Genomic DNA, 26,960 nt, shown 5'->3' with positions numbered 1-26,960 from the left:
CTCTGTATTGTAGTGTGGAGGGAGCTCTGTATTGTGGTGTGGAGGGAGCTCTGTATTGTAGTGTAGAGGGAGCTCTGTATTGTAGTGTAGAGGGAGCTCTGTATTGTAGTGTGGAGGGAGCTCTGTATTGTAGTGTGGAGAGAGCTCTGTATTGTCGTGTAGAGGGAGCTCTGTATTGTAGTGCAGAGGGAGCTCTGTATTGTAGTGCGGAGGGAGCTCTGTATTGTAGTGTAGAGGGAGCTCTGTATTGTAGTGTGGAGGGAGCTCTGTATTGTAGTGTAGAGGGAGCTCTGTATTGTAGTGTAGAGGGAGCTCTGTATTGTAGTGTGGAGGGAGCTCTGTATTGTAGTGTGGAGGGAGCTCTGTATTGTAGTGTGGAGGGAGCTCTGTATTGTAGTGTAGAGGGAGCTCTGTATTGTAGTGTAGAGGGAGCTCTGTATTGTAGTGCAGAGGGAGCTCTGTATTGTAGTGTGGAGGGAGCTCTGTATTGTAGTGTGGAGGGAGCTCTGTATTGTAGTGTAGAGGGAGCTCTGTATTGTAGTGTGGAGGGAGCTCTGTATTGTAGTGTGGAGGGAGCTCTGTATTGTAGTGTAGAGGGAGCTCTGTATTGTAGTGTGGAGGGAGCTCTGTATTGTAGTGCGGAGGGAGCTCTGTATTGTAGTGTGGAGGGAGCTCTGTATTGTGGTGTAGAGGGAGCTCTGTATTGTAGTGTGGAGGGAGCTCTGTATTGTAGTGTAGAGGAAGCTCTGTATTGTAGTGTAGAGGGAGCTCTGTATTGTAGTGTAGAGGGAGCTCTGCATTGTAGTGTGGAGGGAGCTCTGTATTGTAGTGTAGAGGGAGCTCTGTATTGTGGTGCGGAGGGAGCTCTGTATTGTAGTGTAGAGGGAGCTCTGTATTGTAGTGTGGAGGGAGCTCTGTATTGTAGTGTGGAGGGAGCTCTGTATCGTATTGCGGAGGGAGCTCTGTATTGTAGTGCGGAGGGAGCTCTGTGTTGTAGTGTGGAGGGAGCTCTGTATTGTAGTGTAGAGGGAGCTCTGTATTGTAGTGTGGAGGGAGCTCTGTATTGTAGTGTAGAGGGAGCTCTGTATTGTAGTGTAGAGGGAGCTCTGTATTGTAGTGTAGAGGGAGCTCTGTATTGTAGTGTGGAGGGAGCTCTGTATTGTAGTGTAGAGGGAGCTCTGTATTGTAGTGTGGAGGGAGCTCTGTATTGTAGTGTGGAGGGAGCTCTGTATTGTATTGTAGAGGGAGCTCCGTATTGTAGTGTGGAGGGAGCTCTGTATTGTAGTGTGGAGGGAGCTCTGTATTGTAGTGTGGAGGGAGCTCTGTATTGTCGTGTAGAGGGAGCTCTGTATTGTCGTGTAGAGGGAGCTCTGTATTGTAGTGTGGAGGGAGCTCTGTATTGTAGTGTAGAGGGAGCTCTGTATTGTAGTGTGGAGGGAGCTCTGTATTGTGGTGTAGAGGGAGCTCTGTATTGTAGTGTGGAGGGAGCTCTGTATTGTAGTGTGGAGGGAGCTCTGTATTGTAGTGTGGAGGGAGCTCTGTATTGTAGTGTGGAGGGAGCTCTGTATTGTAGTGTGGAGGGAGCTCTGTATTGTAGTTTAGAGGGAGCTCTGTATTGTAGTGTGGAGGGAGCTCTGTATTGTAGTGTAGAGGGAGCTCTGTATTGTAGTGTAGAGGGAGCTCTGTATTGCAGTGTAGAGGGAGCTCTGTATTGTAGTGTGGAGGGAGCTCTGTATTGTAGTGTAGAGGGAGCTCTGTATTGTGGTGTAGAGGGAGCTCTGTATTGTGGTGTAGAGGGAGCTCTGTATTGTAGTGTGGAGGGAGCTCTGTATTGTAGTGTGGAGGGAGCTCTGTATTGTAGTGTAGAGGGAGCTCTGTATTGTAGTGTGGAGGGAGCTCTGTATTGTAGTGTGGAGGGAGCTCTGTATTGTAGTGTGGAGGGAGCTCTGTATTGTAGTGTGGAGGGAGCTCTGTATTGTAGTGTGGAGGGAGCTCTGCATTGTAGTGTGGAGGGAGCTCTGTATTGTAGTGTAGAGGGAGCTCTGTATTGTAGTGTGGAGGGAGCTCTGTATTGTAGTGTAGAGGGAGCTCTGTATTGTAGTGTAGAGGGAGCTCTGTATTGTAGTGCAGAGGGAGCTCTGTATTGTAGTGTGGAGGGAGCTCTGTATTGTAGTGTGGAGGGAGCTCTGTATTGTAGTGTAGAGGGAGCTCTGTATTGTAGTGTGGAGGGAGCTCTGTATTGTAGTGTGGAGGGAGCTCTGTATTGTAGTGTAGAGGGAGCTCTGTATTGTAGTGTGGAGGGAGCTCTGTATTGTAGTGCGGAGGGAGCTCTGTATTGTAGTGTGGAGGGAGCTCTGTATTGTGGTGTAGAGGGAGCTCTGTATTGTAGTGTGGAGGGAGCTCTGTATTGTAGTGTAGAGGGAGCTCTGTATTGTAGTGTAGAGGGAGCTCTGTATTGTAGTGTAGAGGGAGCTCTGCATTGTAGTGTGGAGGGAGCTCTGTATTGTAGTGTAGAGGGAGCTCTGTATTGTGGTGCGGAGGGAGCTCTGTATTGTAGTGTAGAGGGAGCTCTGTATTGTAGTGTGGAGGGAGCTCTGTATTGTAGTGTGGAGGGAGCTCTGTATCGTATTGCGGAGGGAGCTCTGTATTGTAGTGCGGAGGGAGCTCTGTGTTGTAGTGTGGAGGGAGCTCTGTATTGTAGTGTAGAGGGAGCTCTGTATTGTAGTGTGGAGGGAGCTCTGTATTGTAGTGTAGAGGGAGCTCTGTATTGTAGTGTAGAGGGAGCTCTGTATTGTAGTGTAGAGGGAGCTCTGTATTGTAGTGTGGAGGGAGCTCTGTATTGTAGTGTAGAGGGAGCTCTGTATTGTAGTGTGGAGGGAGCTCTGTATTGTAGTGTGGAGGGAGCTCTGTATTGTATTGTAGAGGGAGCTCCGTATTGTAGTGTGGAGGGAGCTCTGTATTGTAGTGTGGAGGGAGCTCTGTATTGTAGTGTGGAGGGAGCTCTGTATTGTCGTGTAGAGGGAGCTCTGTATTGTCGTGTAGAGGGAGCTCTGTATTGTAGTGTGGAGGGAGCTCTGTATTGTAGTGTAGAGGGAGCTCTGTATTGTAGTGTGGAGGGAGCTCTGTATTGTGGTGTAGAGGGAGCTCTGTATTGTAGTGTGGAGGGAGCTCTGTATTGTAGTGTGGAGGGAGCTCTGTATTGTAGTGTGGAGGGAGCTCTGTATTGTAGTGTGGAGGGAGCTCTGTATTGTAGTGTGGAGGGAGCTCTGTATTGTAGTTTAGAGGGAGCTCTGTATTGTAGTGTGGAGGGAGCTCTGTATTGTAGTGTGGAGGGAGCTCTGTATTGTAGTGTAGAGGGAGCTCTGTATTGCAGTGTAGAGGGAGCTCTGTATTGTAGTGTGGAGGGAGCTCTGTATTGTAGTGTAGAGGGAGCTCTGTATTGTGGTGTAGAGGGAGCTCTGTATTGTGGTGTAGAGGGAGCTCTGTATTGTAGTGTGGAGGGAGCTCTGTATTGTAGTGTGGAGGGAGCTCTGTATTGTAGTGTAGAGGGAGCTCTGTATTGTAGTGTGGAGGGAGCTCTGTATTGTAGTGTGGAGGGAGCTCTGTATTGTAGTGTGGAGGGAGCTCTGTATTGTAGTGTGGAGGGAGCTCTGTATTGTAGTGTGGAGGGAGCTCTGTATTGTAGTGTGGAGGGAGCTCTGTATTGTAGTGTGGAGGGAGCTCTGTATTGTAGTGTGGAGGGAGCTCTGTATTGTAGTGTGGAGGGAGCTCTGTATTGTAGTGTAGAGGGAGCTCTGTATTGTAGTGTGGAGGGAGCTCTGTATTGCAGTGTAGAGGGAGCTCAGTATTGTAGTGTAGAGGGAGCTCTGTATTGTAGTGTGGAGGGAGCTCTGTATTGTGGTGTGGAGGGAGCTCTGTATTGTGGTGTAGAGGGAGCTCTGTATTGTAGTGTGGAGGGAGCTCTGTATTGTAGTGTGGAGGGAGCTCTGTATTGTAGTGTAGAGGGAGCTCTGTATTGTGGTGTAGAGGGAGCTCTGTATTGTAGTGTGGAGGGAGCTCTGTATTGTAGTGTAGAGGGAGCTCTGTATTGTAGTGTAGAGGGAGCTCTGTATTGTAGTGCAGAGGGAGCTCTGTATTGTAGTGCGGAGGGAGCTCTGTATTGTAGTGCAGAGGGAGCTCTGTATTGTAGTGTGGAGGGAGCTCTGTATTGTAGTGTAGAGGGAGCTCTGTATTGTAGTGTGGAGGGAGCTCTGTATTATGGTGTAGAGGGAGCTCTGTATTGTGGTGTAGAGGGAGCTCTGTATTGTAGTGTGGAGGGAGCTCTGTATTGTAGTGTGGAGGGAGCTCTGTATTGTAGTGCAGAGGGAGCTCTGTATTGTAGTGTAGAAGGAGCTCTGTATTGTAGTGTAGAGGGAGCTCTGTATTGAAGTGTAGAGGGAGCTCTGTATTGTAGTGTAGAGGGAGCTCTGTATTGTAGTGTAGAGGGAGCTCTGTATTGTAGTGTAGAGGGAGCTCTGTATTGTAGTGTAGAGGGAGCTCTGTATTGTACTGTGGAGGGAGCTCTGTATTGTAGTGTGGAGGGAGCTCTGTATTGTAGTGTGGAGGGAGCTCTGTATTGTAGTGTAGAGGGAGCTCTGTATTGTAGTATCGAGGGAGCTCTGTATTGTGGTGTGGAGGGAGCTCTGTATTGTAGTGTAGAGGGAGCTCTGTATTGTAGTGTAGAGGGAGCTCTGTATTGTAGTGTAGAGGGAGCTCTGTATTGTACTGCGGAGGGAGCTCTGTATTGTAGTGTAGAGGGAGCTCTGTATTGTAGTGTAGAGGGAGCTCTGTATTGTACTGTGGAGGGAGCTCTGTATTGTAGTGTGGAGGGAGCTCTGTATTGTAGTGTGGAGGGAGCTCTGTATTGTAGTGTGGAGGGAGCTCTGTATTGTAGTGTAGAGGGAGCTCTGTATTGTAGTGTGCAGGGAGCTCTGTATTGTGGTGTAGAGGGAGCTATGTATTGTGGTGTGGAGGGAGCTCTGTATTGTAGTGTAGAGGGAGCTCTGTATTGTAGTGTAGAGGGAGCTCTGTATTGTAGTGTGGAGGGAGCTCTGTATTGTAGTGTAGAGGGAGCTCTGTATTGTAGTGTGGAGGGAGCTCTGTATTGTAGTGTAGAGGGAGCTCTGTATTGTAGTGTAGAGGGAGCTCTGTATTGTAGTGTAGAGGGAGCTCTGTATTGTAGTGTAGAGGGAGCTCTGTATTGTAGTGTAGAGGGAGCTCTGTATTGTAGTGTGGAGGGAGCTCTGTATTGTAGTGTCGAGGGAGCTCGGTATTGTAGTGTAGAGGGAGCTCTGAATTGTAGTGTGGAGGGAGCTCTGTATTGTAGTGTAGAGGGAGCTCTGTATTGTAGTGTGGAGGGAGCTCTGTATTGTAGTGTGGAGGGAGCTCTGTATTGTAGTGTGGAGGGAGCTCTGTATTGTAGTGTGGAGGGAGCTCTGTATTGTAGTGTGGAGGGAGCTCTGTATTGTAGTGTAGAGGGAGCTCTGTATTGTAGTGTAGAGTGAGCTCTGTATTGTAGTGTAGAGGGAGCTCTGTATTGTAGTGTAGAGGGAGCTCTGTATTGTAGTGTAGAGGGAGCTCTGTATTGTGTAGAGGGAGCTCTGTATTGTAGTGTGGAGGGAGCTCTGTATTGTAGTGTGGAGGGAGCTCTGTATTGTAGTGTAGAGGGAGCTCTGTATTGTAGTGTGGAGGGAGCTCTGTATTGTAGTGTGGAGGGAGCTCTGTATTGTAGTGTGGAGGGAGCTCTGTATTGTAGTGTAGAGGGAGCTCTGTATTGTAGTGTGGAGGGAGCTCTGTATTGTGGTGTAGAGGGAGCTCTGTATTGTAGTGTGGAGGGAGCTCTGTATTGTAGTGTGGAGGGAGCTCTGTATTGTAGTGTGGAGGGAGCTCTGTATTGTAGTGTAGAGGGAGCTCTGTGTTGTAGTGTCGAGTGAGCTCTGTATTGTAGTGTAGAGGGAGCTCTGTATTGTAGAGTGGAGGGAGGTCTGTATTGTAGTGTGGAGGGAGCTCTGTATTGTAGTCTGGAGGGAGCTCTGTATTGTGGTGTAGAGGGAGCTCTGTATTGTAGTCTAGAGGGAGCTCTGTATTGTGGTGTGGAGGGAGCTCTGTATTGTAGTGTAGAGGGAGCTCTGTATTGTAGTGTGGAGGGAGCTCTGTATTGTAGTGTAGAGGGAGCTCTGTATTGTGGTGTAGAGGGAGCTCTGTATTGTAGTGTGGAGGGAGCTCTGTATTGTAGTGTAGAGGGAGCTCTGTATTGTAGTGTGGAGGGAGCTCTGTATTGTAGTGTAGAGGGAGCTCTGTATTGTAGTGTAGAGGGAGCTCTGTATTGTAGTGCAGAGGGAGCTCTGTATTGTAGTGCGGAGGGAGCTCTGTATTGTAGTGTGGAGGGAGCTCTGTATTGTAGTGTAGAGGGAGCTCTGTATTGTAGTGTAGAGGGAGCTCTGTATTGTAGTGCAGAGGGAGCTCTGTATTGTAGTGCGGAGGGAGCTCTGTATTGTAGTGCGGAGGGAGCTCTGTATTGTAGTGTGGAGGGAGCTCTGTATTGTAGTGTAGAGGGAGCTCTGTATTGTAGTGTAGAGGGAGCTCTGTATTGTAGTGCAGAGGGAGCTCTGTATTGTAGTGCGGAGGGAGCTCTGTATTGTAGTGTGGAGGGAGCTCTGTATTGTAGTGTAGAGGGAGCTCTGTATTGTAGTGTGGAGGGAGCTCTGTATTGTAGTGTGGAGGGAGCTCTGTATTGTAGTGTAGAGGGAGCTCTGTATTGTAGTGTGGAGGGAGCTCTGTATTGTAGTGCGGAGGGAGCTCTGTATTGTAGTGCGGAGGGAGCTCTGTATTGTAGTGTGGAGGGAGCTCTGTATTGTAGTGTGGAGGGAGCTCTGTATTGTAGTGTAGAGGGAGCTCTGTATTGTAGTGTGGAGGGAGCTCTGTATTGTAGTGTGGAGGGAGCTCTGTATTGTAGTGTGGAGGGAGCTCTGTATTGTAGTGTGGAGGGAGCTCTGTATTGTAGTGTAGAGGGAGCTCTGTATTGTGGTGTGGAGGGAGCTCTGTATTGTAGTGTAGAGGGAGCTCTGTATTGTAGTGTAGAGGGAGCTCTGTATTGTAGTGTGGAGGGAGCTCTGTATTGTAGTGTGGAGAGAGCTCTGTATTGTCGTGTAGAGGGAGCTCTGTATTGTAGTGCAGAGGGAGCTCTGTATTGTAGTGCGGAGGGAGCTCTGTATTGTAGTGCGGAGGGAGCTCTGTATTGTAGTGTGGAGGGAGCTCTGTATTGTAGTGTAGAGGGAGCTCTGTATTGTAGTGTAGAGGGAGCTCTGTATTGTAGTGTGGAGGGAGCTCTGTATTGTAGTGTGGAGGGAGCTCTGTATTGTAGTGTGGAGGGAGCTCTGTATTGTAGTGTAGAGGGAGCTCTGTATTGTAGTGTAGAGGGAGCTCTGTATTGTAGTGCAGAGGGAGCTCTGTATTGTAGTGTGGAGGGAGCTCTGTATTGTAGTGTGGAGGGAGCTCTGTATTGTAGTGTAGAGGGAGCTCTGTATTGTAGTGTGGAGGGAGCTCTGTATTGTAGTGTGGAGGGAGCTCTGTATTGTAGTGTAGAGGGAGCTCTGTATTGTAGTGTGGAGGGAGCTCTGTATTGTAGTGCGGAGGGAGCTCTGTATTGTAGTGTGGAGGGAGCTCTGTATTGTGGTGTAGAGGGAGCTCTGTATTGTAGTGTGGAGGGAGCTCTGTATTGTAGTGTAGAGGGAGCTCTGTATTGTAGTGTAGAGGGAGCTCTGTATTGTAGTGTAGAGGGAGCTCTGCATTGTAGTGTGGAGGGAGCTCTGTATTGTAGTGTAGAGGGAGCTCTGTATTGTGGTGCGGAGGGAGCTCTGTATTGTAGTGTAGAGGGAGCTCTGTATTGTAGTGTGGAGGGAGCTCTGTATTGTAGTGTGGAGGGAGCTCTGTATCGTATTGCGGAGGGAGCTCTGTATTGTAGTGCGGAGGGAGCTCTGTGTTGTAGTGTGGAGGGAGCTCTGTATTGTAGTGTAGAGGGAGCTCTGTATTGTAGTGTGGAGGGAGCTCTGTATTGTAGTGTAGAGGGAGCTCTGTATTGTAGTGTAGAGGGAGCTCTGTATTGTAGTGTAGAGGGAGCTCTGTATTGTAGTGTGGAGGGAGCTCTGTATTGTAGTGTAGAGGGAGCTCTGTATTGTAGTGTGGAGGGAGCTCTGTATTGTAGTGTGGAGGGAGCTCTGTATTGTATTGTAGAGGGAGCTCCGTATTGTAGTGTGGAGGGAGCTCTGTATTGTAGTGTGGAGGGAGCTCTGTATTGTAGTGTGGAGGGAGCTCTGTATTGTCGTGTAGAGGGAGCTCTGTATTGTCGTGTAGAGGGAGCTCTGTATTGTAGTGTGGAGGGAGCTCTGTATTGTAGTGTAGAGGGAGCTCTGTATTGTAGTGTGGAGGGAGCTCTGTATTGTGGTGTAGAGGGAGCTCTGTATTGTAGTGTGGAGGGAGCTCTGTATTGTAGTGTGGAGGGAGCTCTGTATTGTAGTGTGGAGGGAGCTCTGTATTGTAGTGTGGAGGGAGCTCTGTATTGTAGTGTGGAGGGAGCTCTGTATTGTAGTTTAGAGGGAGCTCTGTATTGTAGTGTGGAGGGAGCTCTGTATTGTAGTGTAGAGGGAGCTCTGTATTGTAGTGTAGAGGGAGCTCTGTATTGCAGTGTAGAGGGAGCTCTGTATTGTAGTGTGGAGGGAGCTCTGTATTGTAGTGTAGAGGGAGCTCTGTATTGTGGTGTAGAGGGAGCTCTGTATTGTGGTGTAGAGGGAGCTCTGTATTGTAGTGTGGAGGGAGCTCTGTATTGTAGTGTGGAGGGAGCTCTGTATTGTAGTGTAGAGGGAGCTCTGTATTGTAGTGTGGAGGGAGCTCTGTATTGTAGTGTGGAGGGAGCTCTGTATTGTAGTGTGGAGGGAGCTCTGTATTGTAGTGTGGAGGGAGCTCTGTATTGTAGTGTGGAGGGAGCTCTGCATTGTAGTGTGGAGGGAGCTCTGTATTGTAGTGTAGAGGGAGCTCTGTATTGTAGTGTGGAGGGAGCTCTGTATTGTAGTGTAGAGGGAGCTCTGTATTGTAGTGTAGAGGGAGCTCTGTATTGTAGTGCAGAGGGAGCTCTGTATTGTAGTGTGGAGGGAGCTCTGTATTGTAGTGTGGAGGGAGCTCTGTATTGTAGTGTAGAGGGAGCTCTGTATTGTAGTGTGGAGGGAGCTCTGTATTGTAGTGTGGAGGGAGCTCTGTATTGTAGTGTAGAGGGAGCTCTGTATTGTAGTGTGGAGGGAGCTCTGTATTGTAGTGCGGAGGGAGCTCTGTATTGTAGTGTGGAGGGAGCTCTGTATTGTGGTGTAGAGGGAGCTCTGTATTGTAGTGTGGAGGGAGCTCTGTATTGTAGTGTAGAGGGAGCTCTGTATTGTAGTGTAGAGGGAGCTCTGTATTGTAGTGTAGAGGGAGCTCTGCATTGTAGTGTGGAGGGAGCTCTGTATTGTAGTGTAGAGGGAGCTCTGTATTGTGGTGCGGAGGGAGCTCTGTATTGTAGTGTAGAGGGAGCTCTGTATTGTAGTGTGGAGGGAGCTCTGTATTGTAGTGTGGAGGGAGCTCTGTATCGTATTGCGGAGGGAGCTCTGTATTGTAGTGCGGAGGGAGCTCTGTGTTGTAGTGTGGAGGGAGCTCTGTATTGTAGTGTAGAGGGAGCTCTGTATTGTAGTGTGGAGGGAGCTCTGTATTGTAGTGTAGAGGGAGCTCTGTATTGTAGTGTAGAGGGAGCTCTGTATTGTAGTGTAGAGGGAGCTCTGTATTGTAGTGTGGAGGGAGCTCTGTATTGTAGTGTAGAGGGAGCTCTGTATTGTAGTGTGGAGGGAGCTCTGTATTGTAGTGTGGAGGGAGCTCTGTATTGTATTGTAGAGGGAGCTCCGTATTGTAGTGTGGAGGGAGCTCTGTATTGTAGTGTGGAGGGAGCTCTGTATTGTAGTGTGGAGGGAGCTCTGTATTGTCGTGTAGAGGGAGCTCTGTATTGTCGTGTAGAGGGAGCTCTGTTTTGTAGTGTGGAGGGAGCTCTGTATTGTAGTGTAGAGGGAGCTCTGTATTGTAGTGTGGAGGGAGCTCTGTATTGTGGTGTAGAGGGAGCTCTGTATTGTAGTGTGGAGGGAGCTCTGTATTGTAGTGTGGAGGGAGCTCTGTATTGTAGTGTGGAGGGAGCTCTGTATTGTAGTGTGGAGGGAGCTCTGTATTGTAGTGTGGAGGGAGCTCTGTATTGTAGTTTAGAGGGAGCTCTGTATTGTAGTGTGGAGGGAGCTCTGTATTGTAGTGTGGAGGGAGCTCTGTATTGTAGTGTAGAGGGAGCTCTGTATTGTAGTGTGGAGGGAGCTCTGTATTGTAGTGTGGAGGGAGCTCTGTATTGTAGTGTGGAGGGAGCTCTGTATTGTAGTGTAGAGGGAGCTCTGTATTGTAGTGTGGAGGGAGCTCTGTATTGTAGTGTGGAGGGAGCTCTGTATTGTAGTGTGGAGGGAGCTCTGTATTGTAGTGTGGAGGGAGCTCTGTATTGTAGTGTGGAGGGAGCTCTGTATTGTAGTGTGGAGGGAGCTCTGTATTGTAGTGTGGAGGGAGCTCTGTATTGTAGTGTGGAGGGAGCTCTGTATTGTAGTGTGGAGGGAGCTCTGTATTGTAGTGTAGAGGGAGCTCTGTATTGTAGTGTGGAGGGAGCTCTGTATTGCAGTGTAGAGGGAGCTCAGTATTGTAGTGTAGAGGGAGCTCTGTATTGTAGTGTGGAGGGAGCTCTGTATTGTGGTGTGGAGGGAGCTCTGTATTGTGGTGTAGAGGGAGCTCTGTATTGTAGTGTGGAGGGAGCTCTGTATTGTAGTGTGGAGGGAGCTATGTATTGTAGTGTAGAGGGAGCTCTGTATTGTGGTGTAGAGGGAGCTCTGTATTGTGGTGTAGAGGGAGCTCTGTATTGTAGTGTGGAGGGAGCTCTGTATTGTAGTGTGGAGGGAGCTCTGTATTGTAGTGTAGAGGGAGCTCTGTATTGTAGTGTAGAGGGAGCTCTGTATTGTAGTGTGGAGGGAGCTCTGCATTGTAGTGTGGAGGGAGCTCTGTATTGTAGTGTAGAGGGAGCTCTGTATTGTAGTGTGGAGGGAGCTCTGTATTGTAGTGTGGAGGGAGCTCTGTATTGTAGTGTGGAGGGAGCTCTGTATTGTAGTGCGGAGGGAGCTCTGTATTGTAGTGTAGAGGGAGCTCTGTATTGTAGTGTGGAGGGAGCTCTGTATTGTACTGTAGAGGGAGCTCTGTATTGTAGTGTGGAGGGAGCTCTGTATCGTAGTGTAGAGGGAGCTCTGTATTGTAGTGTAGAGGGAGCTCTGTATTGTAGTGTGGAGGGAGCTCTGTATTGTAGTGTGGAGGGAGCTCTGTATTGTAGTGTAGAGGGAGCTCTGTATTGTAGTGTGGAGGGAGCTCTGTATTGTGGTGTAGAGGGAGCTCTGTATTGTAGTGTGGAGGGAGCTCTGTGTTGTAGTGTGGAGGGAGCTCTGTATTGTAGTGTGGAGGGAGCTCTGTATTGTAGTGTGGAGGGAGCTCTGTATTGTAGTGTGGAGGGAGCTCTGTATTGTAGTTTAGAGGGAGCTCTGTATTGTAGTGTGGAGGGAGCTCTGTATTGTAGTGTAGAGGGAGCTCTGTATTGTAGTGTAGAGGGAGCTCTGTATTGCAGTGTAGAGGGAGCTCTGTATTGTAGTGTGGAGGGAGCTCTGTATTGTAGTGTAGAGGGAGCTCTGTATTGTGGTGTAGAGGGAGCTCTGTATTGTGGTGTAGAGGGAGCTCTGTATTGTAGTGTGGAGGGAGCTCTGTATTGTAGTGTGGAGGGAGCTCTGTATTGTAGTGTAGAGGGAGCTCTGTATTGTAGTGTGGAGGGAGCTCTGTATTGTAGTGTGGAGGGAGCTCTGTATTGTAGTGTGGAGGGAGCTCTGTATTGTAGTGTGGAGGGAGCTCTGTATTGTAGTGTGGAGGGAGCTCTGTATTGTAGTGTGGAGGGAGCTCTGTATTGTAGTGTGGAGGGAGCTCTGTATTGTAGTGTGGAGGGAGCTCTGTATTGTAGTGTGGAGGGAGCTCTGTATTGTAGTGTAGAGGGAGCTCTGTATTGTAGTGTAGAGGGAGCTCTGTATTGCAGTGTAGAGGGAGCTCAGTATTGTAGTGTAGAGGGAGCTCTGTATTGTAGTGTGGAGGGAGCTCTGTATTGTGGTGTGGAGGGAGCTCTGTATTGTGGTGTAGAGGGAGCTCTGTATTGTAGTGTGGAGGGAGCTCTGTATTGTAGTGTGGAGGGAGCTATGTATTGTAGTGTAGAGGGAGCTCTGTATTGTGGTGTAGAGGGAGCTCTGTATTGTGGTGTAGAGGGAGCTCTGTATTGTAGTGTGGAGGGAGCTCTGTATTGTAGTGTGGAGGGAGCTCTGTATTGTAGTGTAGAGGGAGCTCTGTATTGTAGTGTAGAGGGAGCTCTGTATTGTAGTGTGGAGGGAGCTCTGCATTGTAGTGTGGAGGGAGCTCTGTATTGTAGTGTAGAGGGAGCTCTGTATTGTAGTGTGGAGGGAGCTCTGTATTGTAGTGTGGAGGGAGCTCTGTATTGTAGTGTGGAGGGAGCTCTGTATTGTAGTGCGGAGGGAGCTCTGTATTGTAGTGTAGAGGGAGCTCTGTATTGTAGTGTGGAGGGAGCTCTGTATTGTACTGTAGAGGGAGCTCTGTATTGTAGTGTGGAGGGAGCTCTGTATCGTAGTGTAGAGGGAGCTCTGTATTGTAGTGTAGAGGGAGCTCTGTATTGTAGTGTGGAGGGAGCTCTGTATTGTAGTGTGGAGGGAGCTCTGTATTGTAGTGTGGAGGGAGCTCTGTATTGTAGTGTGGAGGGAGCTCTGTATTGTGGTGTAGAGGGAGCTCTGTATTGTGGTGTAGAGGGAGCTCTGTATTGTAGTGTGGAGGGAGCTCTGTATTGTAGTGTGGAGGGAGCTCTGTATTGTAGTGTAGAGGGAGCTCTGTATTGTAGTGTAGAGGGAGCTCTGTATTGTAGTGTGGAGGGAGCTCTGCATTGTAGTGTGGAGGGAGCTCTGTATTGTAGTGTAGAGGGAGCTCTGTATTGTAGTGTGGAGGGAGCTCTGTATTGTAGTGTGGAGGGAGCTCTGTATTGTAGTGTGGAGGGAGCTCTGTATTGTAGTGCGGAGGGAGCTCTGTATTGTAGTGTAGAGGGAGCTCTGTATTGTAGTGTGGAGGGAGCTCTGTATTGTACTGTAGAGGGAGCTCTGTATTGTAGTGTGGAGGGAGCTCTGTATCGTAGTGTAGAGGGAGCTCTGTATTGTAGTGTAGAGGGAGCTCTGTATTGTAGTGTAGAGGGAGCTCTGTATTGTAGTGTAGAGGGAGCTCTGTATTGTAGTGTGGAGGGAGCTCTGTATTGTAGTGTAGAGGGAGCTCTGTATTGTAGTGTAGAGGGAGCTCTGTATTGTAGTGAAAAGGGAGCTCTGTATTGTAGTGTGGAGGGAGCTCTGTATTGTAGTGTGGAGGGAGCTCTGTATTGTAGTGTGGAGGGAGCTCTGTATTGTAGTGTGGAGGGAGCTCTGTATTGTAGTGTAGAGGGAGCTCTGTATTGTAGTGTGGAGGGAGCTCTGTATTGTAGTGTGGAGGGAGCTCTGTATTGTAGTGTGGAGGGAGCTCTGTATTGTAGTGTAGAGGGAGCTCTGTATTGTAGTGTGGAGGGAGCTCTGTATTGTAGTGTGGAGGGAGCTCTGTATTGTGGTGTGGAGGGAGCTCTGTATTGTAGTGTGGAGGGAGCTCTGTATTGTAGTGTAGAGGGAGCTCTGTATTGTGGTGTGGAGGGAGCTCTGTATTGTAGTGTGGAGGGAGCTCTGTATTGTAGTGTAGAGGGAGCTCTGTATTGTAGTGTGGAGGGAGCTCTGTATTGTCGTGTGGAGGGAGCTCTGTATTGTAGTGTGGAGGGAGCTCTGTATTGTCGTGTGGAGGGAGCTCTGTATTGTAGTGTGGAGGGAGCTCTGTATTGTAGTGTGGAGGGAGCTCTGTATTGTAGTGTGGAGGGAGCTCTGTATTGTAGTGCGGAGGGAGCTCTGTATTGTAGTGTGGAGGAAGCTCTGTATTGTAGTGTGGAGTGAGCTCTGTATTGTAGTGTAGAGGGAGCTCTGTATTGTAGTGTAGAGGGAGCTCTGTATTGTAGTGTAGAGGGACCTCTGTATTGTAGTGTGGAGGGAGCTCTGTATTGTAGTGTAGAGGGAGCTCTGTATTGTAGTGTAGAGGGAGCTCTGTATTGTAGTGTGGAGGGAGCTCTGTATTGTAGTGTAGAGGGAGCTCTGTATTGTAGTGTAGAGGGAGCTCTGTATTGTAGTGTGGAGGGAGCTCTGTATTGTAGTGCGGAGGGAGCTCTGTATTGTAGTGTAGAGAGAGCTCTGTATTGTAGTGTGGAGGGAGCTCTGTATTGTAGTGTAGAGGGAGCTCTGTATTGTGGTGTAGAGGGAGCTCTGTATTGTCGTGTAGAGGGAGCTCTGTATTGTAGTGTGGAGGGAGCTCTGTATTATAGTGTAGAGGGAGCTCTGTATTGTGGTGTAGAGGGAGCTCTGTATTGTAGTGTGGAGGGAGCTCTGTATTGTAGTGTGGAGGGAGCTCTGTATTGTAGTGTAGAGGGAGCTCTGTATTGTAGTGCAGAGGGAGCTCTGCATTGTAGTGTAGAAGGAGCTCTGTATTGTAGTGTAGAGGGAGCTCTGTATTGAAGTGTAGAGGGAGCTCTGTATTGTAGTGTAGAGGGAGCTCTGTATTGTAGTGTAGAGGGAGCTCTGTATTGTAGTGTAGAGGGAGCTCTGTATTGTAGTGTAGAGGGAGCTCTGTATTGTGCTGTGGAGGGAGCTCTGTATTGTAGTGTGGAGGGAGCTCTGTATTGTAGTGTGGAGGGAGCTCTGTATTGTAGTGTAGAGGGAGCTCTGTATTGTAGTGTCGAGGGAGCTCTGTATTGTGGTGTGGAGGGAGCTCTGTATTGTAGTGTAGAGGGAGCTCTGTATTGTAGTGTAGAGGGAGCTCTGTATTGTAGTGTAGAGGGAGCTCTGTATTGTACTGCGGAGGGAGCTCTGTATTGTAGTGTAGAGGGAGCTCTGTATTGTAGTGTAGAGGGAGCTCTGTATTGTACTGTGGAGGGAGCTCTGTATTGTAGTGTGGAGGGAGCTCTGTATTGTAGTGTGGAGGGAGCTCTGTATTGTAGTGTAGAGGGAGCTCTGTATTGTAGTGTGGAGGGAGCTCTGTATTGTAGTGTAGAGGGAGCTCTGTATTGTAGTGTAGAGGGAGCTCTGTATTGTAGTGTAGAGGGAGCTCTGTATTGTAGTGTAGAGGGAGCTCTGTATTGTAGTGTAGAGGGAGCTCTGTATTGTAGTGTGGAGGGAGCTCTGTATTGTAGTGTCGAGGGAGCTCTGTATTGTAGTGTAGAGGGAGCTCTGAATTGTAGTGTGGAGGGAGCTCTGTATTGTAGTGTAGAGGGAGCTCTGTATTGTAGTGTGGAGGGAGCTCTGTATTGTAGTGTGGAGGGAGCTCTGTATTGTAGTGTAGAGTGAGCTCTGTATTGTAGTGTAGAGGGAGCTCTGTATTGTAGTGTAGAGGGAGCTCTGTATTGTAGTGTAGAGGGAGCTCTGTATTGTGTAGAGGGAGCTCTGTATTGTAGTGTGGAGGGAGCTCTGTATTGTAGTGTGGAGGGAGCTCTGTATTGTAGTGTAGAGGGAGCTCTGTATTGTAGTGTGGAGGGAGCTCTGTATTGTAGTGTGGAGGGAGCTCTGTATTGTAGTGTGGAGGGAGCTCTGTATTGTAGTGTAGAGGGAGCTCTGTATTGTAGTGTGGAGGGAGCTCTGTATTGTGGTGTAGAGGGAGCTCTGTGTTGTAGTGTCGAGTGAGCTCTGTATTGTAGTGTAGAGGGAGCTCTGTATTGTAGAGTGGAGGGAGGTCTGTATTGTAGTGTGGAGGGAGCTCTGTATTGTAGTCTGGAGGGAGCTCTGTATTGTGGTGTAGAGGGAGCTCTGTATTGTAGTCTAGAGGGAGCTCTGTATTGTGGTGTGGAGGGAGCTCTGTATTGTAGTGTAGAGGGAGCTCTGTATTGTAGTGTGGAGGGAGCTCTGTATTGTAGTGTAGAGGGAGCTCTGTATTGTGGTGTAGAGGGAGCTCTGTATTGTAGTGTGGAGGGAGCTCTGTATTGTAGTGTAGAGGGAGCTCTGTATTGTAGTGTGGAGGGAGCTCTGTATTGTAGTGTCGAGGGAGCTCTGTATTGTAGTGCGGAGGGAGCTCTGTATTGTAGTGTGGAGGGAGCTCTGTATTGTAGTGTGGAGGGAGCTCTGTATTGTAGTGTGGAGGGAGCTCTGTATTGTAGTGTAGAGGGAGCTCAGTATTGTAGTGTGGAGGGAGCTCTGTATTGTAGTGTGGAGGGAGCTCTGTATTGTAGTGTGGAGGGAGCTCTGTATTGTAGTGTGGAGGGAGCTCTGTATTGTAGTGTGGAGGGAGCTCTGTATTGTAGTGTAGAGGGAGCTCTGTATTGTAGTGTGGAGGGAGCTCTGTATTGTAATGTGGAGGGAGCTCTGTATTGTAGTGTGGAGGGAGCTCTGTATTGTCGTGTAGAGGGAGCTCTGTATTGTAGTGTAGAGGGAGCTCTGTATTGTAGTGTGGAGGGAGCTCTGTATTGTAGTGCGGAGGGAGCTCTGTATTGTAGTGCGGAGGGAGCTCTGTATTGTAGTGTGGAGGGAGCTCTGTATTGTAGTGTGGAGGGAGCTCTGTATTGTAGTGTAGAGGGAGCTCTGTATTGTAGTGTAGAGGGAGCTCTGTATTGTAGTGTAGAGGGAGCTCTGTATTGTAGTGTAGAGGGAGCTCTGTATTGTGTGGAGGGAGCTCTGTATTGTCGTGCGGAGGGAGCTCTGTATTGTAGTGTGGAGGGAGCTCTGTATCGTAGTGTCGGAGGGAGCTCTGTATTGTAGTGTGGAGGGAGCTCTGTATTGTGGTGTGGAGGGAGCTCTGTATTGTAGTGCGGAGGGAGCTCTGTATTGTAGTGTGGAGGGAGCTCTGTATTGTCGTGTGGAGGGAGCTCTGTATTGTAGTGTGGAGGGAGCTCTGTATTGTAGTGTGGAGGGAGCTCTGTATTGTAGTGTAGAGGGAGCTCTGTATTGTAGTGTAGAGGGAGCTCTGTATTGTAGTGTAGAGGGAGCTCTGTATTGTGGTGTAGAGGGAGCTCTGTATTGTAGTGTAGAGGGAGCTCTGTATTGTGGTGTAGAGGGAGCTCTGTATTGTAGTGTAGAGGGAGCTCTGTATTGTAGTGTAGAGGGAGCTCTGTATTGTAGTGTAGAGGGAGCTCTGTATTGTAGTGTGGAGGGAGCTCTGTATTGTAGTGTGGAGGGAGCTCTGTATTGTAGTGTAGAGGGAGCTCTGTATTGTAGTGTGGAGGGAGCTCTGTATTGTAGTGTAGAGGGAGCTCTGTATTGTAGTGTAGAGGGAGCTCTGTATTGTAGTGTAGAGGGAGCTCTGTATTGTAGTGTAGAGGGAGCTCTGTATTGTAGTGTGGAGGGAGCTCTGTATTGTAGTGTAGAGGGAGCTCTGTATTGTAGTGTAGAGGGAGCTCTGTATTGTAGTGTAGAGGGAGCTCTGTATTGTAGTGTGGAGGGAGCTCTGTATTGTAGTGTGGAGGGAGCTCTGTATTGTAGTGTGGAGGGAGCTCTGTATTGTAGTGTGGAGGGAGCTCTGTATTGTAGTGTAGAGGGAGCTCTGTATTGTAGTGTAGAGGGAGCTCTGTATTGTAGTGTGGAGGGAGCTCTGTATTGTAGTGTGGAGGGAGCTCTGTATTGTACCTGCCGTGGGAGTGCTCGATGTTGACACTGGGTATAAAGTGGGGGTACGCTTGTCTGTTTGTCTCTGTCTCTCTCTCTCCCTCTCCCTGTCCCTCCCCTTCGCCTCTCCTCTCTCTCCCCCTCTCTCCCTCTCTCTCTTCCTCTCCCCCCTCTCTCTCTCTCTCCCCCTCTCTCCCTCTCTCTCTTCCTCTCCCCCCTCTCTCTCTTCCTCTCCCCCCCCTCTCTCTCTCTCCCTCCCTCTCTCTCTCTCTCCCTCCCCCTCTCTCCCTCCCCCAGCCCCCTGGTTCTGACTGGCTTCTTGCTGCCTTGCAGGGCGATTGTCCACGTACGTGTGAACGATGTGAACGAGTTTGCACCAGTGTTTGTGGAGAAGTTGTACCAGGTGTCGGTGACCGAGGGGAGGCTTTACGAGCAGATGGTGAAGGTGGAGGCGGTGGACGGGGACTGCTCCCCTCAGTACAGTCAGATCTGCTTCTACCAGATTCTCACACCGGAGGTGCCCTTCGTGATCGATAACGATGGTACACGGGCCGTGTCTCACACTCAGACACCAGGGTCTCACACTCAGACACCAGGGGCTCACACTCAGACACCAGGGTCTCACACTCAGACACTAGGGTCTCACACTCAGACACTCGGGTCTCACACTCAGACACCAGTGTCTCACACTCAGACACCAGGGGCTCACACTCAGACACCAGGGTCTCACACTCAGACACCAGGGGCTCACACTCAGACACCAGGGGCTCACACTCAGACACCAGGGTCTCACACTCAGACACTAGGGTCTCACACTCAGACACTCGGGTCTCACACTCAGACACCAGGGTCTCACACTCAGACACCGGGGTCTCACACTCAGACACCGGGGTCTCACACTCAGACACCAGGGTCTCGCACTCAGACACCGGGATCTCACACTCAGACACCAGGGTCTCACACTCAGACACTAGGGTCTCACACTCAGACACCAGGGTCTCACACTCAGACACCGGGGTCTCACACTCAGACACCAGGGTCTCACACTCAGACACTAGGGTCTCACACTCAGACACCAGGGTCTCACACTCAGACACCAGGGTCTCACACTCAGACACCAGGGTCTCACACTCAGACACTCGGGTCTCACACTCAGACACCAGGGTCTCACATTCAGACACTAGGGTCTCACACTCAGACACCAGGGTCTCACACTCAGACACCAGGGTCTCACACTCAGACACCAGGGTCTCACACTCAGACACTAGGGTCTCACACTCAGACACTAGGGTCTCACACTCAGACACCAGGGTCTCACACTCAGACACTAGGGTCTCACACTCAGACACTAGGGTCTCACACTCAGACACTTGGGTCTCACACGCAGACACTAGGGTCTCACACTCAGACACCAGGATCTCACACTCAGACACCAGGGTCTCACACTCAGACACCAGGGTCTCACACTCAGACACTAGGGTCTCACACTCAGATACCAGGGTCTCGCACTCAGACACTAGGGTCTCACACTCAGACACCAGGGTCTCACACTCAGACACCAGGGTCTCACACTCAGACACCAGGGTCTCACACTCAGACACTAGGGTCTCACACTCAGACACCAGGGTCTCACACTCAGACACCGGGATCTCACACTCAGACACCGGGGTCTCACACTCAGACACCGGGGTCTCACACTCAGACACTAGGGTCTCACACTCAGACACCAGGGTCTCACACTCAGACACTAGGGTCTCACACTCAGACACTAGGGTCTCACACTCAGACACCAGGGTCTCACACTCAGACACTCGGGTCTCACACTCAGACACTAGGGTCTCACACTCAGAAACCAGGGTCTCACACTCAGACACCAGGGTCTCACACTCAGACACTAGGGTCTCACACTCAGACACTAGGGTCTCACACTCAGACACCAGGATCTCACACTCAGACACCGGGGTCTCACACTCAGACACCAGGGTCTCACACTCAGACACTAGGGTCTCACACTCAGACACCAGGGTCTCACACTCAGACACCAGGGTCTCACACTCAGACACCAGGGTCTCACACTCAGACACCAGGGTCTCACACTCAGACACCAGGGTCTCACACTCAGACACCGGGGTCTCACACTCAGACACTAGGGTCTCACACTCATATACCAGGGTCTCGCACTCAGACACTAGGGTCTCACACTCAGACACTAGGGTCTCACACTCAGACACCAGGGTCTCACACTCAGACACCAGGGTCTCACACTCAGACACCAGGGTCTCACACTCAGACACTAGGGTCTCACACTCAGACACCAGGGTCTCACACTCAGACACCGGGGTCTCACACTCAGACACTAGGGTCTCACACTCAGACACCGGGGTCTCACACTCAGACACTAGGGTCTCACACTCAGACACCGGGGTCTCACACTCAGACACCAGGGTCTCGCACTCAGACACTAGGGTCTCACACTCAGACACTAGGGTCTCACACTCAGACACCAGGGTCTCACACTCAGACACTCGGGTCTCACACTCAGACACTAGGGTCTCACACTCAGACACTCGGGTCTCACACTCAGACACCAGGGTCTCACACTCAGACACTAGGGTCTCACACTCAGACACCAGGGTCTCACACTCAGACACTAGGGTCTCACACTCAGACACCAGGGTCTCACACTCAGACACCAGGGTCTCACACTCAGACACTAGGGTCTCACACTCAGACACCAGGGTCTCGCACTCAGACACCGGGGTCTCGCACTCAGACACTAGGGTCTCACACTCAGACACTAGGGTCTCACACTCAGACACTAGGGTCTCACACTCAGACACCAGGGTCTCACACTCAGACACCAGGGTCTCACACTCAGACACCAGGATCTCACACTCAGACACCAGGGTCTCACACTCAGACACCAGGGTCTCACACTCAGACACCGGGGTCTCACACTCAGACACCAGGGTCTCACACTCAGACACTAGGGTCTCGCACTCAGACACCAGGGTCTCACACTCGGACACCAGGGTCTCACACTCAGACACCAGGGTCTCACACTCAGACACGAGGGTCTCACACTCAGACACCGGTGTCTCGCACTCAGACACTAGGGTCTCGCACTCAGACACCGGGATCTCACACTCAGACACCGGGGTCTCACACTCAGACACCAGGGTCTCACACTCAGACACTAGGGTCTCGCACTCAGACACCGGGATCTCACACTCAGACACCGGGGTCTCACACTCAGACACCAGGGTCTCACACTCAGACACTAGGGTCTCACACTCAGACACCAGGGTCTCACACTCAGACACCAGGGTCTCACACTCAGGACCAGGGTATCGGAATCAGGACACCCGAGACACGAGGGGGGCCTCACACTCAGACACGAGGATGACACGAGGAGGGGAGGGCTCTCACGCTCAGACACGGGTGTGAGACGAGCGAGAGATTGGTCAATCGGAACCAAGCCCTCACTCCATGTCTCTCTAACTCTCTCTCTCTCTCTCTCTCTCCCTCCCCCCCCAAACCAGGAAACATCAGAAACACGGAGAAACTAGACGTCAAGAAACAGACAAGATTCTCCTTCACCGTCACGGCCTACGACTGCGGCAAGAAGCGAGCCTCCGAGGACACCCAGGTGGAGGTGGAGGTCAAGCCTACCTGTAGGCCCGCCTGGCTGGGTGAGAGGCCGTTCGACCATGGGGGGCAGGCCCGTCGCGGGCGAGTGTCCTCCATCCCACTCCGAAACTCCGAATCTAACCCCGTACCTGCCCCTGGGAGTGTTTGATGGGACGGTGTAGAGGGAGCTTTACTCTGTATCTAACCCTGTACCTGCCCCTGGGAGTGTTTGACGGGACAGTGTAGAGGGAGCTTTACTCTGTATCTAACCCTGTACCTGCCCTGGGAGTGTTTGATGGGACAGTGTAGAGGGAGCTTTACTCTGTATCTAACCCTGTCCCTGCCCTGGGAGTGATTGACGGGACAGTGTAGAGGGAGCTTTACTCTGTATCTAACCCTGTACCTGCCCTGGGAGTGTTTGATGGGACGGTGTAGAGGGAGCTTTACTCTGTAACTAACCCTGTACCTGCCCTGGGAGTGTTTGATGGGACAGTGTAGAGGGAGCTTTACTCTGTATCTCACCCTGTACCTGCCCTGGGAGTGTTTGATGGGACAGTGTAGAGGGAGCTTTACTCTGTATCTAACCCTGTACCTGCCCTGGGAGTGTTTGATGGGACAGTGTAGAGGGAGCTTTACTCTGTATCTAACCCTGTCCCTGCCCTGGGAGTGATTGACGGGACAGTGTAGAGGGAGCTTTACTCTGTATCTAACCCTGTCCCTGCCCTGGGAGTGATTGACGGGACAGTGTAGAGGGAGCTTTACTCTGTATCTAACCCTGTACCTGCCCTGGGAGTGTTTGATGGGACAGTGTAGAGGGAGCTTTACTCTGTATCTAACCCTGTACCTGCCCTGGGAGTGTTTGATGGGACAGTGTAGAGGGAGCTTTACTCTGTATCTAACCCTGTACCTGCCCTGGGAGTGTTTGACGGGACAATGTAGAGGGAGCTTTACTCTGTATCTAACCCTGTACCTGCCCTGGGAGTGTTTGACGGGACAGTGTAGAGGGAGCTTTACTCTGTATCTAACCCTGTACCTGCCCCTGGGAGTGTTTGACGGGACAGTGTAGAGGGAGCTTTACTCTGTATCTAACCCTGTACCTGCCCTGGGAGTGTTTGACGGGACAGTGTAGAGGGAGCTTTACTCTGTATCTAACCCTGTACCTGCCCCTGGGAGTGTTTGATGGGACGGTGTAGAGGGAGCTTTACTCTGTATCTAACCCTGTACCTGCCCCTGGGAGTGTTTGATGGGACAGTGTAGAGGGAGCTTTACTCTGTATCTAACCCTGTACCTGCCCTGGGAGTGTTTGATGGGACAGTGTAGAGGGAGCTTTACTCTGTATCTAACCCTGTACCTGCCCTGGGAGTGTTTGATGGGACGGTGTAGAGGGAGCTTTACTCTGTATCTCACCCTGTACCTGACCCTGGGAGTGTTTGACGGGACGGTGCAGAGGGAGCTTTACTCTGTATCTAACCCTGTACCTGCCCTGGGAGTGTTTGATGGGACAGTGTAGAGGGAGCTTTACTCTGTATCTAACCCTGTACCTGCCCTGGGAGTGTTTGATGGAACGGTGTAGAGGGAGCTTTACTCTGTATCTAACCCTGTACCTGCCCTGGGAGTGTTTGATGGGACGGTGTAGAGGGAGCTTTACTCTGTATCTAACCCTGTACCTGACCCTGGGAGTGTTTGATGGGACAGTGTAGAGGGAGCTTTACTCTGTATCTAACCCTGTACCTGCCCTGGGAGTGTTTGATGGGACAGTGTAGAGGGAGCTTTACTCTGTATCTAACCCTGTACCTGACCCTGGGAGTGTTTGATGGGACAGTGTAGAGGGAGCTTTACTCTGTATCTAACCCTGTACCTGCCCTGGGAGTGTTTGATGGGACAGTGTAGAGGGAGCTTTACTCTGTATCTAACCCTGTACCTGCCCCTGGGAGTGTTTGATGGGACAGTGTAGAGGGAGCTTTACTCTGTATCTAACCCTGTACCTGCCCTGGGAGTGTTTGATGGGACAGTGCAGAGGGAGCTTTACTCTGTATCTAACCCTGTACCTGCCCTGGGAGTGTTTGACGGGACAGTGTAGAGGGAGCTTTACTCTGTATCTAACCCTGTACCTGCCCTGGGAGTGTTTGACGGGACAGTGTAGAGGGAGCTTTACTCTGTATCTAACCCTGTACCTGCCCTGGGACTGTTTGACGGGACAGTGTAGAGGGAGCTTTACTCTGTATCTAACCCTGTACCTGCCCCTGGGAGTGTTTGACGGGACAGTGTAGAGGGAGCTTTACTCTGTATCTGACCCTGTACCTGCCCTGGGAGTGTTTGACGGGACGGTGTAGAGGGAGCTTTACTCTGTATCTAACCCTGTACCTGCCCCTGGGAGTGTTTGATGGGACAGTGTAGAGGGAGCTTTACTCTATATCTAACCCTGTACCTGCCCTGGGAGTGTTTGATGGGACAGTGTGGAGGGAGCTTTACTCTGTATCTAACCCTGTACCTGCCCTGGGAGTGTTTGATGGGACAGTGTAGAGGGAGCTTTACTCTGTATCTAACCCTGTACCTGCCCTGGGAGTGTTTGATGGGACAGTGTAGAGGGAGCTTTACTCTGTATCTAACCCTGTACCTGCCCTGGGAGTGTTTGACGGGACGGTGTAGAGGGAGCTTTACTCTGTATCTAACCCTGTACCTGCCCTGGGAGTGTTTGATGGGACAGTGTAGAGGGAGCTTTACTCTGTATCTAACGCTGTACCTGACCCTGGGAGTGTTTGATGGGACGGTGTAGAGGGAGCTTTACTCTGTATCTAACCCTGTAACTGCCCTGGGAGTGTTTGATGGGACAGTGTAGAGGGAGCTTTACTCTGTATCTAACCCTGTACCTGACCCTGGGAGTGTTTGATGGGACAGTGTAGAGGGAGCTTTACTCTGTATCTAACGCTGTACCTGACCCTGGGAGTGTTTGATGGGACAGTGTAGAGGGAGCTTTACTCTGTATCTAACCCTGTACCTGCCCTGGGAGTGTTTGATGGGACAGTGTAGAGGGAGCTTTACTCTGTATCTAATCCTGTACCTGCCCTGGGAGTGTTTGATGGGACGGTGTAGAGGGAGCTTTACTCTGTATCTAACCCTGTACCTGCCCTGGGAGTGTTTGACGGGACAGTGTAGAGGGAGCTTTACTCTGTATCGAACCCTGTACCTGCCCTGGGAGTGTTTGATGGGACAGTGTAGAGGGAGCTTTACTCTGTATCTAACCCTGTACCTGCCCCTGGGAGTGTTTGATGGGACAGTGTAGAGGGAGCTTTACTCTGTATCTAACGCTGTACCTGACCCTGGGAGTGTTTGATGGGACGGTGTAGAGGGAGCTTTACTCTGTATCTAACCCTGTACCTGCCCTGGGAGTGTTTGACGGGACAGTGTAGAGGGAGCTTTACTCTGTATCTAACCCTGTACCTGCCCTGGGAGTGTTTGATGGGACAGTGTAGAGGGAGCTTTACTCTGTATCTACCCCTGTACCTGCCCTGGGAGTGTTTGACGGGACAGTGTAGAGTGAGCTTTACTCTGTATCTAACCCCGTACCTGACCTGGGAGTGATGACGGGACGGTGTCGAGTGAGCTTTACTCTGTATCTAACCCCGTACCTGCCCTGGAGTGATGACGGGACAGTGTAGAGGGAGCTTTACTCTGTATCTAACCCCGTACCTGCCCTGGGAGTGATGACGGGACAGTGTAGAGTGAGCTTTACTCTGTATCTAACCCCGTACCTGCCCCTGGGAGTGATGACGGGACAGTGTAGAGGGAGCTTTACTCTGTATCTAACCCTGTACCTGCCCTGGGAGTGTTTGACGGGACAGTGGAGAGGGAGCTTTACTCTGTATCTAACCCTGTACCTGCCCCTGGGAGTGTTTGATGGGACAGTGTAGAGGGAGCTTTACTCTGTATCTACCCCTGTACCTGCCCTGGGAGTGTTTGACGGGACAGTGTAGAGTGAGCTTTACTCTGTATCTAACCCCGTACCTGACCTGGAGTGATGACGGGACGGTGTGGAGTGAGCTTTACTCTGTATCTAACCCCGTACCTGCCCTGGGAGTGATGACGGGACAGTGTAGAGTGAGCTTTGCTCTGTATCTAACCCTGTACCTGCCCTGGGAGTGATGACGGGACGGTGTAGAGTGAGCTTTACTCTGTATCTAACCCCGTACCTGCCCTGGGAGTGATGACGGGACAGTGTAGAGGGAGCTTTACTCTGTATCTAACGCTGTACCTGCCCTGGGAGTGATGACGGGACGGTGTAGAGTGAGCTTTACTCCGTATCTAACCCTGTTCCTGGTTTCTCGTGATCTCCTCCCTCCCTCCCCCTGCTCTCCCAGGTTGGAGTAAACGGATTGAGTACGTCCCAGGATCGGGCTCCAAACCTCTCTTCCCCCGAATCCACCTGGAGATCTGCGAGGAGCCCGTCTGGAACGTCCAAGCCAGCGTCGAGCTCCAGACCAACCACGTTGCCAAAGGCTGCGACCGGGACAACTACTCCGAGAGGGCCCTACGCAAGCTGTGCGGTGAGTCCCCCCCTCTCTCTCTCTCTCTCTCCCCCTCACACGGAGCAGGAAAGGCCCAGGCTCCGTCTCGGGCCTAGTGGCGCGTTCTAACCTGATTCCGCCCGGTGTGTGCGGGGACTGGGCCCCCCCCCCAAACCGGGCAGGAAAGGCCCAGGCTCCGTCTCGGGCCTAGTGGCCACCTCCAACCTGTAACCTCTCCCCCTCTCTCGCCCCCCCCCATCTCCAGGGGCCGTACCCGGGGAGATCGACCTGCTGCCGGCCCCCGGCCCTCTCTCCAACTGGACCAGCGGCCTGTCCACCTACTACAGCCAGGACACCAGCCAGATCTACTGGTTCAACGGGACGCAGAGGGTCAGCGTCCCCGACACCGCCCTGCGGCCGGGGCTGGACGACCATTTCACCCTCGCCCTCTGGCTCAAGCACGGGCCCAGCGGCGCGAAGGCCCACAAGGCGGAAGAGGCGGTCGTCTGCCACACCATGAGAGCAGGTGAGCGAGGGGGCCTTGGCGGGAGTGAGGTGGCAGGGGGTGGGGCGCGGAGGGGTTAGGGAGAGGGAGGGAACGGACAAGCCCCCCCGGCCGATCGCTCCGCGGTCAACTCCCACCCGCCCCGGCTGGGAGGGGAGGGCGGAGGTCCCCGGTGAGGGGGATGCCGAGGCTCGGCGGCGATGCCTGCCGCAGTCGGATAGCTGCCGCACCGTCGGCCGGGGCGAAGCGAGGGGGAGCCGGGTCACGAGGAGAGGGAGGAGGGTGAACGGGTTTAGGCATCGATGGATAGAGAAACACAAACTCAACATTGTCCCTTCTCTCTCTCTCCCTCTCCCTCTCTCTCTCTCTGTCTCTCTCTCCCTCTCCCTCTCGATCTCCCTCTCGCTCTCTATCTCCCTCTCCCTCTCTCCCTCCCTCTCCCTCTCTCTCTCTCTA

The 26,960-nt window shown here is 51.3% G+C and overlaps 1 protein-coding gene across 1 annotated transcript in view; it reads left to right on the top strand.

Annotated features, from left to right (window-relative positions):
- The window catches only part of LOC137317329 (calsyntenin-3-like), a gene marked incomplete at its 3' end in the record, with an annotated part of 60,885 nt that extends 34,360 nt beyond the window's left edge, over positions 1-26,525 (top strand). Inside the window, exons 6-9 of the mRNA XM_067980741.1 lie at positions 18,198-18,406; positions 21,407-21,556; positions 25,853-26,038; positions 26,265-26,525. Of these exons, the coding sequence (XP_067836842.1) occupies positions 18,198-18,406; positions 21,407-21,556; positions 25,853-26,038; positions 26,265-26,525 (806 nt within the window). The remainder of the gene's footprint in view (positions 1-18,197; positions 18,407-21,406; positions 21,557-25,852; positions 26,039-26,264) is intronic.
- Between the last annotated feature and the right edge of the window lie 435 nt (positions 26,526-26,960).

The sequence above is a fragment of the Heptranchias perlo genome, unplaced genomic scaffold (assembly GCF_035084215.1).
Source record: "Heptranchias perlo isolate sHepPer1 unplaced genomic scaffold, sHepPer1.hap1 HAP1_SCAFFOLD_607, whole genome shotgun sequence".
Taxonomy (NCBI): Eukaryota; Metazoa; Chordata; class Chondrichthyes; order Hexanchiformes; family Hexanchidae; genus Heptranchias; species Heptranchias perlo.
The sequence above is the reverse complement of the archived record's forward strand: the minus strand, read 5'-3'. Positions and strand labels throughout refer to the sequence as shown.